This window comes from Aythya ferina, assembly GCF_964211825.1.
Source record: "Aythya ferina genome assembly, chromosome: 7".
In the NCBI taxonomy this organism is placed as follows: Eukaryota; Metazoa; Chordata; class Aves; order Anseriformes; family Anatidae; genus Aythya; species Aythya ferina.
In genome coordinates, this window is record NC_140302.1 from 14,320,886 (window position 1) to 14,333,707 (window position 12,822).

The window sequence follows — 12,822 nt, forward strand, 5'->3', positions numbered from 1 at the left end:
ATTGTAGTATATGTAACTTTATTAATATAGGAATAGTGGTTTAAACCCGGTTTGCAAATCCCAGAAAACCTGTGGTCACTTGCTGAATCAAATCTGAATGCTGGAAGTCTTTACTTTTGTGTTATTGTTATTTCCTGTACATGATAGTATTAGACATTTGAAATTTGAAATTGTCTGATATTTTCCTAAATCAAAGGTAAAACACGTAATTAAGTGTACTTCTCAAAAGGCCGCCTACAGGCTATCTACAGTTTGTCCTCTGCAGCAAAGGCACATTATCGCAAAGCATATGATTCACACTGTGGTAGTTCGAAGATCGCTGCTCAGAAAAGAGTAATGAGCTCAGAAACTGCACTGCCTTCTGATGGCTTGGTAAGAGTCATCTCTCCAGGCTTAAGCTGAAGTGCCTGATTGTACTCTGTGTGAAGACCGCACGTGTGGTTCAAGTTTTAATGTGGCAGTGGCTATTGTTAAAGCACACCAGCCAGTCGTTATGTCTGTGAAGAGACATCTGCAGTCATCAGAGACTTGAGTGATATAGTAATATTGGTTTTGTCATAACAATGCAAAAACAGGGAAGGAATATTTGTAGTCACACTCAAGGTGGGTCCAGTCCTGGAAAGCAAAGTGTATTTTCTTCACCAAAATAATAACCAGGGGATTAGAAGCATCTTTTAGACAATGTGGAAGTTGTTGTAAAGATATCATCTTCATCTAAACAAAACTTACGGAACATAAGAGAAGCAAGGTGTTTGGTTTTCTGCAGTACTTTCAAAGTCTTGAAAATCTGGCCTGAGAGCCAAAGCTTGCCTGTGTCTGCCTTTGGTGCCTAAGCTACGAAAACCAGAGAAGCTCTGGCAGGTTGGCATTCCTGCCATACATACTGCTGGCATTAGACCAGATAGCATCTGCATTTCTCCCTTCTGATCTCCGGAACCAGACAGTAAAATTTAACAGCTGATATCCTAGAATGTATGCCCTTGTGCTAGAACTTCAGGTGTAGGTTTTTCTTTTATAACACAAAATCCTATTTCTCCATATAAGCAAAAGCAGCAGAGTGGAAGAAAGTGAAACAGGTAAGAGCTACTTTTCAGTACATCCTGTATTCAATAGTTCTTCCCCCTTCAGAGTTCCTACAGTCTCATGTAGAAAGAAAATAAACTGGTTTAATCTATTATATGGGTATTGTGAAACACAAGACTCTTTTTGTGCGAGTCTGTTCAGGTGGTTAGCAAACAGCATCATTTACCACAAAGTGCTCCAAACTTCTTTATCTTTTGGACACTATTTTGAGCAGCAGTACACTGTCAAACACTGTAAAACCCTGTTGTTTTTTTCTGCTCTTTATCCTGTCCTAAAGAACTGTTTAGTAACTATTTAGTAACTGTTTAGTAACTAGTAAGTTACTGGCGTTAGCTCAGTCATTCCCCATGTTTGGATATACATTATCCATTCAACAGAATTCCTCCAACTGGAAAAGAAAATGAAGTTAAAACAATTGCATGAAAGAGATGGTAAAAAACAGCACACAGTAGAGGAGGGCCTTCCTAGAAGAAATCCATATTAAAAAACACCCTAGAAAACATTAAAAAAAATGGTGATATGACTTGGAAAATGACAATTTTAGAGTAATTATAAATGAAAAGCAAAGTGCTATTAAAGTTAAAGCAATGTTATTAAAAGATGTGCTAATTTTCAGTTAAATTTTCTGTAAAAGACCAATTAGTTTAAGAGGCTTGACAGCATTAACTGCAAAACATAAGTGCTCTGGTAATTATACTTTAAAAAATGATTGAACAAACAGGAAAGTGTCCCTGAAACATCAGAAAGAGCCACACAACAATTCGGGCACATAGGCTAGGTGGCAGTGCTACCTCAGATATCTATGCCAGGATTTCCTTGCTGTTTACCCTGCTTTAATGTCTATCATGCATTACATTTTTTATTTTATCAAGCTGGTACCTATGTCATATTCGCATTGCAGACACTGATTATAATGATGCTATACAGATGTTCATTGTGGGGTACAGATAATGGCAGCCGCAAACAAGTCTGTCTTCAGCTCTGATTTTACAGCCAAGAAAAGGAAATCACTGCCATTACTGGAGAGTGCAGTGTTACTTTAAGCACAGCAGCACCTTTCCAAAGTCATTCTGTGGATTGCTTCCTTACAAGTACTGGCATATCCAGGCCATGTACCCTCCCACAGAGCAAGTACAAGATCACTCTCAAATTAATTTCAGTGTATTATTATTCCAAAGGAAATGGATATCAGCTAGTTCAGCTTTTCAGTGTTCCCCAGCTCCAAACTGGCAAGAGGCAGTGAAAAGAGTCTGATTGTTGTCACAACTGAAAGCAGTGGTGGATGGGGTTTTCCTGAGGAGTGGTAAATATTAGTACAGGAGGAAGCAACCCTATTTAGGAAAAGATGCCAAGAAACTACTTCCTCCTCACCCATCCTTTCTTGGTAATGTCTGGGCATTTTCTGGTCAGTTGCAATGCCAACACAGTCCATCCTGAAAGCTGTAATCTTTTCACTCATTGATGGCAAACGAACAAAACCATCATTTGGCAGCACTCATCCATCTGATTAAATGGTGACATCCACATCAGTCATGGCACGAAACCCAAAGGAAGCCATTGTTCCAAGAGAAATGGTGGTTCCTTTGCTAATAAGTGTTGCAGCTTTGCCTCAACATTTGTCTAGCAGTGGGAGGCCCTTCTCAGGTGACAGCATTCAGTTGCATTGACAGTAGACCTGATTCATTTCTCATTTGCATCAGTTTCATAGTAGTGTATGGCTACCAGAGTTACTCCTGGTTGGCTCATTCTGACATAAGTCAGAATTGGACCTATTTTTGTCCTAGTGGGTTGCGATGGGGTGGGGAGGTGGGGGGGGGGGGGAGAGTGGGGAAGGGTGGTGTTCAATTTTATTTTATGTTGTTTTAGTTTATTTTATTGGTGTCAGTAAGTTTGTGACTGGTGCCTGACCTGGTAAGTTGTTGTACCGCTGCTTTCAGTTATGAGTTTAGTATGAGATCCATAGTAAACTGAGTAATACGGCCCCAGTATAATGTGGAGTGGAAAGTGTTGCCAAAAAGGGCACCTGTGAATCGCACCTCAGTGACATCGAGGAACAAGTCATTAATTGAAGAATAAACAGTCACGCCAGGTTGTCTGGTCTCTCACCTATTAAACGTCATATAATTACTCCAGACTTACAGTCTCACAAGGGGTCACAATGATTTTTCCATATGTTTAGAAAGGTTTGAATTACACTTAAATGGTTACACAGCCCATCCACGTATGTAAGAGCTGTATAGAGAATAGCTGTTGTTCTAGACCAATTCCTCCTGAACCCCAGGTAATGTCACAATACTCTTCACAGTACACTTCGTATTTGAAAATACATACTGCCTTATCCAGGGCAATTTAAACGTTTAGAGCTAGTGGGATGCAAATATTTGCTGTAGGACTTGCATCACAGTAACAGTATTTTTCTCTCATTCTAATGTTGTCAAGAGGGGAATGGCATATATGGCTATGGAAATAAGCAGAGGTGCCCAAAGTTCTGAAACTTCAACGTAATGGTGAAAACCATTGCCATGTAGAATTCATGTTCTCTGGTTTTATCTGTCATATCAAGGAAACAATGAAACTGAAGTTCCGTTATGCAAAGAGAGTATCAAAGTAACATGGATAGGGAGTCTGGTCTGCATTTTTATCTCAGGATAAAACATTTTAGTCTGTACCTCAGTTTACCCATGTATTGAAGGCAATTTCACTATATGGATAGAGCAATGAATGTCACTGGAAAAGGTATTTGGGTAAAGGTATATTGAGGTATTTGGATAACAAGCGCTCTTTGAGAATGCAGTATCCTTTTTCACATGGTGTCGGAGTAGATTTGTTCCAAGTTCTAAGTTCAACAAAAGTCATAAGAGTAGTAATGTGAATCCTGTGTACTCTACAGCTACCTCATTTTCTTCTCACACGTCCTCCACACTCACAAAGCTTCTGAAAACCCAGACATTGGTGTCAGTGTAAGCGATGGTGTCTCCTTTTTCTGTTGATCATTATTTTTTTGCCCAGTATGTTACACTGCAGATACCTAACTGTGTATCTCTGAACTATACCAGTATACTTTCAAGTGAACTTGAAAGTCATTCATTCAGCATTAAATTAATATTTAAAATGCCCATTGTTTGCCTGACAGGCCAGCAATGGTACAGATGCTGGCAAAATGTCAGTGTGGAGTAAATCTTTCCTAATAAACCACTCTTACCCTATACCCTAGAGTTTTTTAAAAGGACCACCAGGATCCCAAACTCATCATACATTTATCTGGAATGAACTCAAGATGTTTAATTGATACACGCTTATGTCTGAACACTGTCAAGTCTCGTAATAAGATGTTTAGTACAATACCTCGGTTAGACTGCTAGAGTCCAGCCGCAGTAATAAGCAATGACATTTGCAGCACAAAGGCAGCTCCCCAACGAATTGGTGACAAGAGTAAAAAGGCAATCTAGCCTGCGTAAGCTGTAAATGTGGTCTGAATTTTACAATTACATGTCCTAAAGCCCATTATTAGACATGAAGGCAATGAGAAGGAAAGCAGTCATCGCATCACTACTAACACCAATTATAGGAAACATAAATCATTCAAATTTTTGTACTTTAACAAAAATCAGCCCGAGTTGGTGTTTAAAAGGAAGGATTTAGTATAGGAGCCTAATGGGATAGAAGCAAATAGAGTAATTGGAGGCTGCTGTCTTTTCACTTTCTATATAAAATTATTTGAAGAGACAGCCGAGAACTTTAAACAGCAGAAACCCAGAAAAGTTGTAATTTGGATGTCTTCCGTTGTGACTTTAATGGTATTTGCCTAAAGAGCTTTCTTTTATCTTGGCAGACATACTTCAATGACAATATCCTCACACTGATACGGACATTGGTAACAGGAGGAGCCACACCGGAGCTGGAAGCACTGATTGCTGAGGAAAATGCATTGAGAGGAGGTTACAGCACACCACAGACACTTGCAAACAGGGACAGGTGTCGAGTAGCTCAGTTGGCTTTGTATGATGGTCCATTTGCAGACCTAGGGGTAAGATCACAACAGAGAGGTAGGACCAAAGCCGGTCTTGTGGTCTAGGTGTTGTGTCTGAGACCAAATCAAAAATCTATCCTAATTATTGCATCATTTTGATTATTCGGTTAAAATGTTTTGGATGGTTTGACACTTTACTACGCAGGTGCCAGGTTTGCTCTTATGCTTTTTAAGAAGCTACATTACCTCCTAGCATACTTTCCTGAGTATTTCAAGCAGAGTCAAAAGAAGAAAAGCTTGTCTCTTCCTAGATGTCATCTAAAGAGATGGATGAGCCAATTTGGAGGAAAGAACCCTCCTAATCATAAGGCGCTGTAAACATGAGCAATATGTACACCCTCATCAGGTTTTGATAAGTTTATTTAGTTTTTGCATGGAGCTTTCAGTTCTCAGTTAAAATATATGTATTAGCCTGGAAACTAAGCTGTAATGTTTGTTTTCTTCTGTGTCCAGATGAACTATACTGAAAGCCTAATTTTCTGACATTCTCACTTCACTATCCTAAGAGAAAAGCTAAAAAGTAATTAGTTAAAAACTAACATGTTTTGCTAGTGAAAGCAATTATTTGATATCATTTATGAAATATGGCATACATATCAGCATATTTTTTTTTAAGTGGGAGAGGTTTTAGTATCCTTTTAACTCCTCAGATCCCGTATTTCAGTTGTCTTTGTCAGCGATTTTATTTGTCAAGATGACATTACGGCTACTGCCAAAAAGGGTGAAAACTACGAATAATGGTAGGACAACAGATAATGTAATGTATAGAATTATGCCTTGTTTGATACCCAAATTGCATTTCCATCCAAAAGCAAGTAATTCTCTCTTACCACTATGGTAACTTTTCAGGACCAAGGCTGTCAAAAATAATGATCATTTTATATATTTGTTTTTATGTGAAATGAAATGTGTAGTTTATTCATTGTCTTGGGTAAGGAAATTCATATTAAAAACAGGCTGTTTATACATTGTTGGTTTTGTAGAAGATCCTACTGAAAATCCACTGCACTGTCATGGTTTTAAATGAGAAAAGAGCAAAAATGTGCTGTTCTTTTGTTTCTCTTTACCTCCTTTTTTTTTTTTTTTTTTTTTTTTTTTTTTTCTATCTTAGGATGGAGGTTGCTACGGAGATCTATTTTGTAAAGCACTGAAAACATACAATATGCTTTGCTTTGGAATTTACCGATTAAGGGATGCACATCTAAGCACTCCCAGCCAATGCACTAAACGGTAAGTCCAGTCCACCAAAGCAGTTGCGTCCGTAAGGATTTGGACAAAGTGGGTAGAAGTAGGAATCAGTGTAGGTTGACACTGTACTTGCTATACATGGGATTAGTAGTCGGAATAACAAGAGACTTCCATCCCTGAGGCAGCCAAGCTCTTTCCATCACCAAATGCATTTTAAAACAAACCAACAAATGAAAATAGTGGTGGAATCTTGAAACTGAGAAATGCGTATATGAGGCCTGTGATGTATATTAGCAATGTTGGATCCTTGTACATGTGGATTTATCTTTATAAACGCTTGGTTGACATCACAAATCCACAAGTGGAAAGGAAAAAATAAAAAAGTGAAAATAAATTAACCTCACTGCCACCTTCCTGATATACTTGTGTTAGGTACAGTCATAAGCCAGACAAATAACTGTATTCTTTGCTCAGATGACAGTATTTAAATATTTAATAAATATATAGTAAATATATATTTGAACCTGCTTGAAAATGCCATCTCAGGTAGGTCTGTTTTTGCTTTTTATCAATATAGGAATCTGTTTGCTAGAGTCACTACATTCCAATTCAGCTAGAGATAGGAGGGTGAACTGTATGCTGTATTCTCTGAAAAATCATGATGCAGTTCCCTTGGAGAACATCCTACTCTGTATGTCTGTCCCACTCAACAAACATCCAGAGAGCAATATCTGACATAAGATGGCACCAAATAATTGGCACTATGTCAGCTAAAATCAGGTATATATTGAAGAAACAGAAAGACAGAAATCTGAATAAGTATTCATGAGGTAACATCTCTAGAATAATTTTTTAGGTGAAATCTAAACCCGCTTTCTCTTTTTCTTTCTTTCTTTATTTATTTCCTTTTCTGTCTTTCCAGTTATGTTATCACAAACCCACCGTACGAGTTTGAGCTTGTGCCGACAGACTTGATCTTCTGTTTGATGCAATTTGACCACAACGCCGGCCAGTCCCGAGCCAGTCTTTCTCATTCCTCCCATTCCTCCTATTCTTCCAGCAAGAAGAGCTCATCTGTTCACTCCATCCCATCCACAGCAAACCGACCCAACCGCACCAAGACCAGGGATTCTCGGGAAAAACAGAAGTATGTGCAGGAAGATAGACTTTGATGTGTGTACCTGCTCCCACTGTGTGTGAAACTTGCATTCACCACCCATTCTCCCCAGTTAATGTGTCCAACAGTAACGTTCCCCGTTTTGCCATGGAGCTCTCCCTTTTTGTACACATTTTTTGCATATGTATGACAGTGTGCATGAGATTGTCATTTTTATTTCACCACCATAAAACCCTTAAGCACAACAGCAACAAAGCAGACGGACCAAAAAGTTATTTATGATGCTAGGGGAGATAAAAATTCTAAAACCCATAGGCACACTGAAAACTTAAATAACTCACTGCAGTTACTCTACGTATCAGAAAACAGAGTGTATTTAACGTGAACACTTGCTTTTGATGTTAGAGTTACACAAAGGAAGTCATTAGCACAGAAGCGTTGATGTATGTTGCAGTAGGTTTTTATAATCATATTTACAGGAGTTGCCACATGTAGTTGAAGCTTACAAAACTAACCAGCTGTAAAACAACAACAACAGCAAAAACACTAATTTTTCACTCTCAAAGCTTATATTGTATAGGGCTTACACTCTTTGTATAGATTATTGCTACGCACCTGCTTTATACCAAAGCGATATCAGGGACGAAGATGATCATTTTAGGTTATTCTCTGAAATACGAGCCTTTTGAGATAGCATTTGTTTTTTCCCTTTAATCCTGAAATTGTCTGGAAATGGAGTTGTCAAACTCCAATGGTTTAATTTCAATTTAGAAAGAGTCTAATTGCATATTAAATTATTATTCTGTCTATTTATACGGCCACAGAAATAGCTATATTTACTTTCACTTTTGACATTTGGGATAAAAAGCCATATGTATCATAAATATCGGACGTAAGTCAATAAAAAATGCCTTGCTGGGACTTTTACATCTTTAAAAGGTGAATTAGTCACCTTATGTATAGAATAAATAATGTTCAGAAAAGAGCAAGCATTTTTCTATGCTTAAGTATTAGTTCTCGGGGGACTTTATTCCTTTCCCCAGATGGTAGTTTAGTGTTTCCGAGTTAGAGCGATGGTATAAATTTTCCAATGAGAGTCCCAATACGCAAGGACCCTCTGGAAATCCCAGGCAATGTTCCAGCTGTTTTTTTACAACAGGTTTGTGCCAGTACACATTAAGCAGGAATATGAGGGAAGACAACAGAGCACCTTTGAGATCTGAGAGGTTCCTCTCCCAATTGGAAAGAAAAGGTGCTGTACCCTAGATGGCTAACGAGCAGAACAAGAGGGCCGAGGTGAAGACATCCGCTGTGCTGAGGCGTCATGTTCTAGGCACATGCCAGGGTCTGATTGTTGCATATTCTCAGGAATTACTCATTCAGCCAGAGATTGTGTCAAGGAGGTAAATGAAGTAGTGGAAAGGAATCTATCCTAGACAGCCACAAAAAGGATACTTGAGGCCTAGTGTTTAATGTCAAATGCCAACGTTCCAAAATATATAGAAATAGTTCTAGGCAATGTGAAGAAGTGCTCAGGGTAACGGGTAGGAAGGCTAGGAGAAACACGCCACATCGCTACCCAGCAAGAAAGCATGCAGGGAGAAAATAAGTACTTTGATGCGGGAGCGATGAGTGTTGTAACGGCCAATCCAGACAAGGTGCTTTTATGGTTAGTGTCGTTTTCTACCTTCCCCTTCCCCGAGCATGATGAGTTTGAAGAATTGCTTGCTGTGTGATTTGACAAAGAAGCCAAGCACTTTTACTGACAAAACCTGGAACCATCTAAGCGGGCTACGGAGAGTTCCACTGTGCAGTGTTAAGCACGATTGGAATGCAGTATATATGTATGTGTGCATTCAAATGCATCTGTAACTCCTGTCAGTGAAATATGCGGCAAATTTTGGTCGCTCCCCCCCAAACGAGTACATTGCAGTCGCACTTGATCATAAAGACACATTCGTGTGTTTCTTCTTTCAAAGAAAGTTATCGTGTTTTGCCCTGAGAATATTTATGACTACAAGGATGTGCCAGTTAAAGTGCTCAACAGGAAATATGACAGTTTAAAAGCATTGTAAAACTTACATAGCTTACTTCTTTTTCTAAAGTGCAACAAGGATGAATAGAATGGGCCAAGGTATGATAATTAATGGTTCTGCATGACCTAGCAACTGCTGTGGGTTTCCTTCTATAACTTTGTCCTTGTGAAAACTTGTGAGATTAAAAAAAAAAAAAAAAAAAATAGTAGTTACAAACTTTATGCAGTTATTGGCTTGTATGTTTGGGTGTTTGTTTGTTGTTTTTTTTTGCCTTTTTTTCCCTCCAAACCAGAAGTAAAACTGGCTGCTGCTGCTGCTGTTGCTCAATCCTGTTTTATTTTTGATCCTCTCATCTGCTTGCCTTTCTAATTGCACGTGTCCTCTCGTAAACACCCAGCTCAACGAAGACGCCTACCCTGGTACAGACATTACTGTAATTTCCCATTCCTCATTCTAGCCCCGTTCCTCCCTTCCCTGCTATCCCGTCCCTCGTGTATGCACATGAGCATCTTTTTATGTTGGCGATATTGACGGAAGATACTGGAGAGCAGTTATGCATTTTGGAAGAATGCTAATGGCTTTGACACCAAAATGCTTTTCCATTAATGTTTTATCTGTATTCCATTTAGTAGAGGAAGAAAGAGTGTTAATATGTAGCTACTTGTCACATACTAAATAATAATGATTTTACCAAAAAATGGTGTTTGTATAACAGTGCAGCTCAAATAAGGAAGAACATAAACAGTCTGCATTAGAGAAACAACTTGTCTATTTTGTGTGCAACGGAAGAGAAATACCTGATGTCTGAAGCCCTCAGATCATATTGAAGTTAATTTTCCTCTGTCCTCTGACATTAAGTCTGCAGGACAAAAGTTGTGACTTTCAGTTATGCCTTGAACAATTTTCACCATTAAGTGACCTGATAGTTTCTTTCAGTGATAATGTTCCGATATGGAAATACTAAGGACTTTGGAAGGTCGGTCATGAAACGTAGAGGAACATTCAAAGTTTTATACTGGAAAATACCAAGAAATCTCCTGTTTGTTCAGGCATCTATCCCAAATCAAACTTATCAAACTCATAGTATCAAACTAGAGTATCAAACTCATAGCTACCCTCGATAGTTATGAAAATGGAAAAACTGCACTATTACCGATATCAACAGATAACAAATGAGAGCCTTAAATGGAGGTTCTGCAACTTGTCTCAGTCCAAGCACAGTTTCTACAATGGAAACTAGGACTGTAAGTGACTTTGTGGATCAGTATGTCGACACAAAATAATACCTTGGACACCCGCAGGCTCTTGGCACAGGTTCCAACCGGCCTAAACCATCAGAGTCAGGCATTTTCCAGTAAAATCCCATTGTCAAAGTAGGGAGTTTGCCACTTGAAAAAAACAGGGAAAAACAAAACAAAACAAAAACAAAACAAAACAAAACAAAAAGAGGAAGTCCAGTATAGCATTTCTATCCCAAATCTTTAACTATCTTGGAGCAAAATAAAGGCATGCCCAGAAGGTAAGAATAGTTTCCCTTTTTTTTTTCTCTATCCCTGCAAATTACTTCCTGCCTACCTCAAATGAGATATGCATCTGCCAAACCAAGAATCACTGAGAGCAGAAGAACTTTCATTTTATTATTCTCAGATGGGAAGAAATAGCAGAGGAGAGTTTTCAGCCTAGTTTTAAACACACTACCCATTTGGGGACAGGGGCTACCCAAACACATGGCCACGCACACAGTTGAGATGGATGTGTCAGAAAAAGAAAAAAATAATTAAAAAAAAATGGAAATCCTTGTTTAAAGGATTGTAAACTAACCTGGAATTGTGGTGAGAATACAGATTTAATAAAACTTTGCAGCATGTTTAGCCGGTATTTTCTGTGCCTCTGCTCAGATGAGAGGGTGTTTCACACTGACACTTATTCAAAAATGATTGCTCAGGCCAGAATTTTTAAAGCACCAGAGCAATAAATTTGTTCAGGAAAAGTGTGAGAGTCCAACGGAAGTTGATGAAATGTCAATTTTGATCATTGTACGATTAATCAATTATATATGTTGATGCCATGGGGAAATCCTACACAGGATAGTAGTACCTATTTATTTGTGATACAAGTATGAAGCCCTGTAGACCTCCACGGATGCATTCAGGCGCTGATAGCCCATTACAAATATGAGCGCACATTTGAGAGGAAGTAAATGTTTTCCGCTTCGTGATATTTGAAGGTACCTAGCTGTTCCAAGTGATGTTGTCAAAAACAAACCTGTCAAATAGAGTAAGATCAGTCCCTGATCTTCTTTAAGAGGACTTCAAGAGCGCTCTTGAAGTGCTCTGTTTAAAAAATAGGAAAAAAGGCTCTTTCTCTCTGTAACACAGAAATGTATATGGTAAGGATCAATATCCACGTGCCAGAAAGGAGAGAAACAGACAGAACATGATAGAGACCCACCACTATTTTGGAGGAGAAACCAGTATGTGAAGACCCGGAAATTTTTTGTCTGGACAGATTTAAAGGAAGAAGGTTGTGGTTTTGTTGGTGTAATTGTTTGTGGTTAGTAAGAGACCTAAAGCTCTGCACCTAGACTTTGGAAGACTGAAAACATAGTAAGGAAAATACGGAAAAGCGTGTGAGGGATAGAAGAAGGAAGACCATTTAGTAACTGCAAGCAAAACACACCAGTGGCCACAAGTGAAGATGGGGAGTATCATTCACCTCCCATTTCAAAGTGTAGCAGGCAATGGACAGAATGGGCGATTTGAACAGCAAAAAAAGAGATGAGACAGGTGTAAAACCAGGTCCAAGTGTAGATGCTGGAGATGATAATGCACGGATCAAGGTCTCACCTAAAAACAAAATGTAACCAACCAATGAAAGGAGAATCTACAGGTTTCTGCACTTACTAATTATCGTCCGTATTAATTACTTTCCAAGCGAAGGCAGAAAGAGACTGTGGTGTCAATTTCTGAAGATCATCTCTCTGACATGAGTTTTATTGTAAAGAGTAAAACATAAAGAAGTGGCTTGTGGTATACATTCCAGGGAAAGCAGGGGCAACGGAATCACTATTTGCTCACCACAGTTCATCCCAGATCTGTAGTACTAGCATCGTTCTTCCCTTTCTCGCTATAGATATCACAATAACTTGCAGCAAGTTCTGTTGGCAAGGAAAGTTTGTGCACCGTATGGTAAAAAATATTCTGGAGATAAAAGTTCACGGCACTTAACTTGCCTCAAAATCATTTTAAACACAACCCATTAGAAAACTGTTAGTTTGAAATTGTTTATATGATCTCTCAAGGCTTTTAAAATATGATAACCATCACACTTTACACCTCTCTGAAAGGTTAGTTTAATCGTAGATCACA

The 12,822-nt window shown here is 38.7% G+C and overlaps 1 protein-coding gene across 17 annotated transcripts in view; it reads left to right on the forward strand.

Annotated features, from left to right (window-relative positions):
* Positions 1–12,822, forward strand: part of KCNMA1 (potassium calcium-activated channel subfamily M alpha 1) — a 476,248-nt gene that overhangs the window by 460,226 nt on the left and 3,200 nt on the right. For 10 of the 17 annotated variants that reach the window (XM_084526419.1, XM_084526420.1, XM_084526418.1 and 7 more), the window contains 4 exons: positions 4,916–5,110; positions 6,225–6,343; positions 7,224–7,448; positions 9,524–9,552. In XM_084526419.1, coding sequence (XP_084382545.1) covers positions 4,916–5,110; positions 6,225–6,343; positions 7,224–7,448; positions 9,524–9,552 — 568 coding nt within the window. Of the gene's footprint in view, positions 1–4,915; positions 5,111–6,224; positions 6,344–7,223; positions 9,553–12,822 lie in introns of those variants that run through there. The other 7 variants (XM_084526406.1, XM_084526407.1, XM_084526410.1 and 4 more) reach the window with 2 other exon arrangements.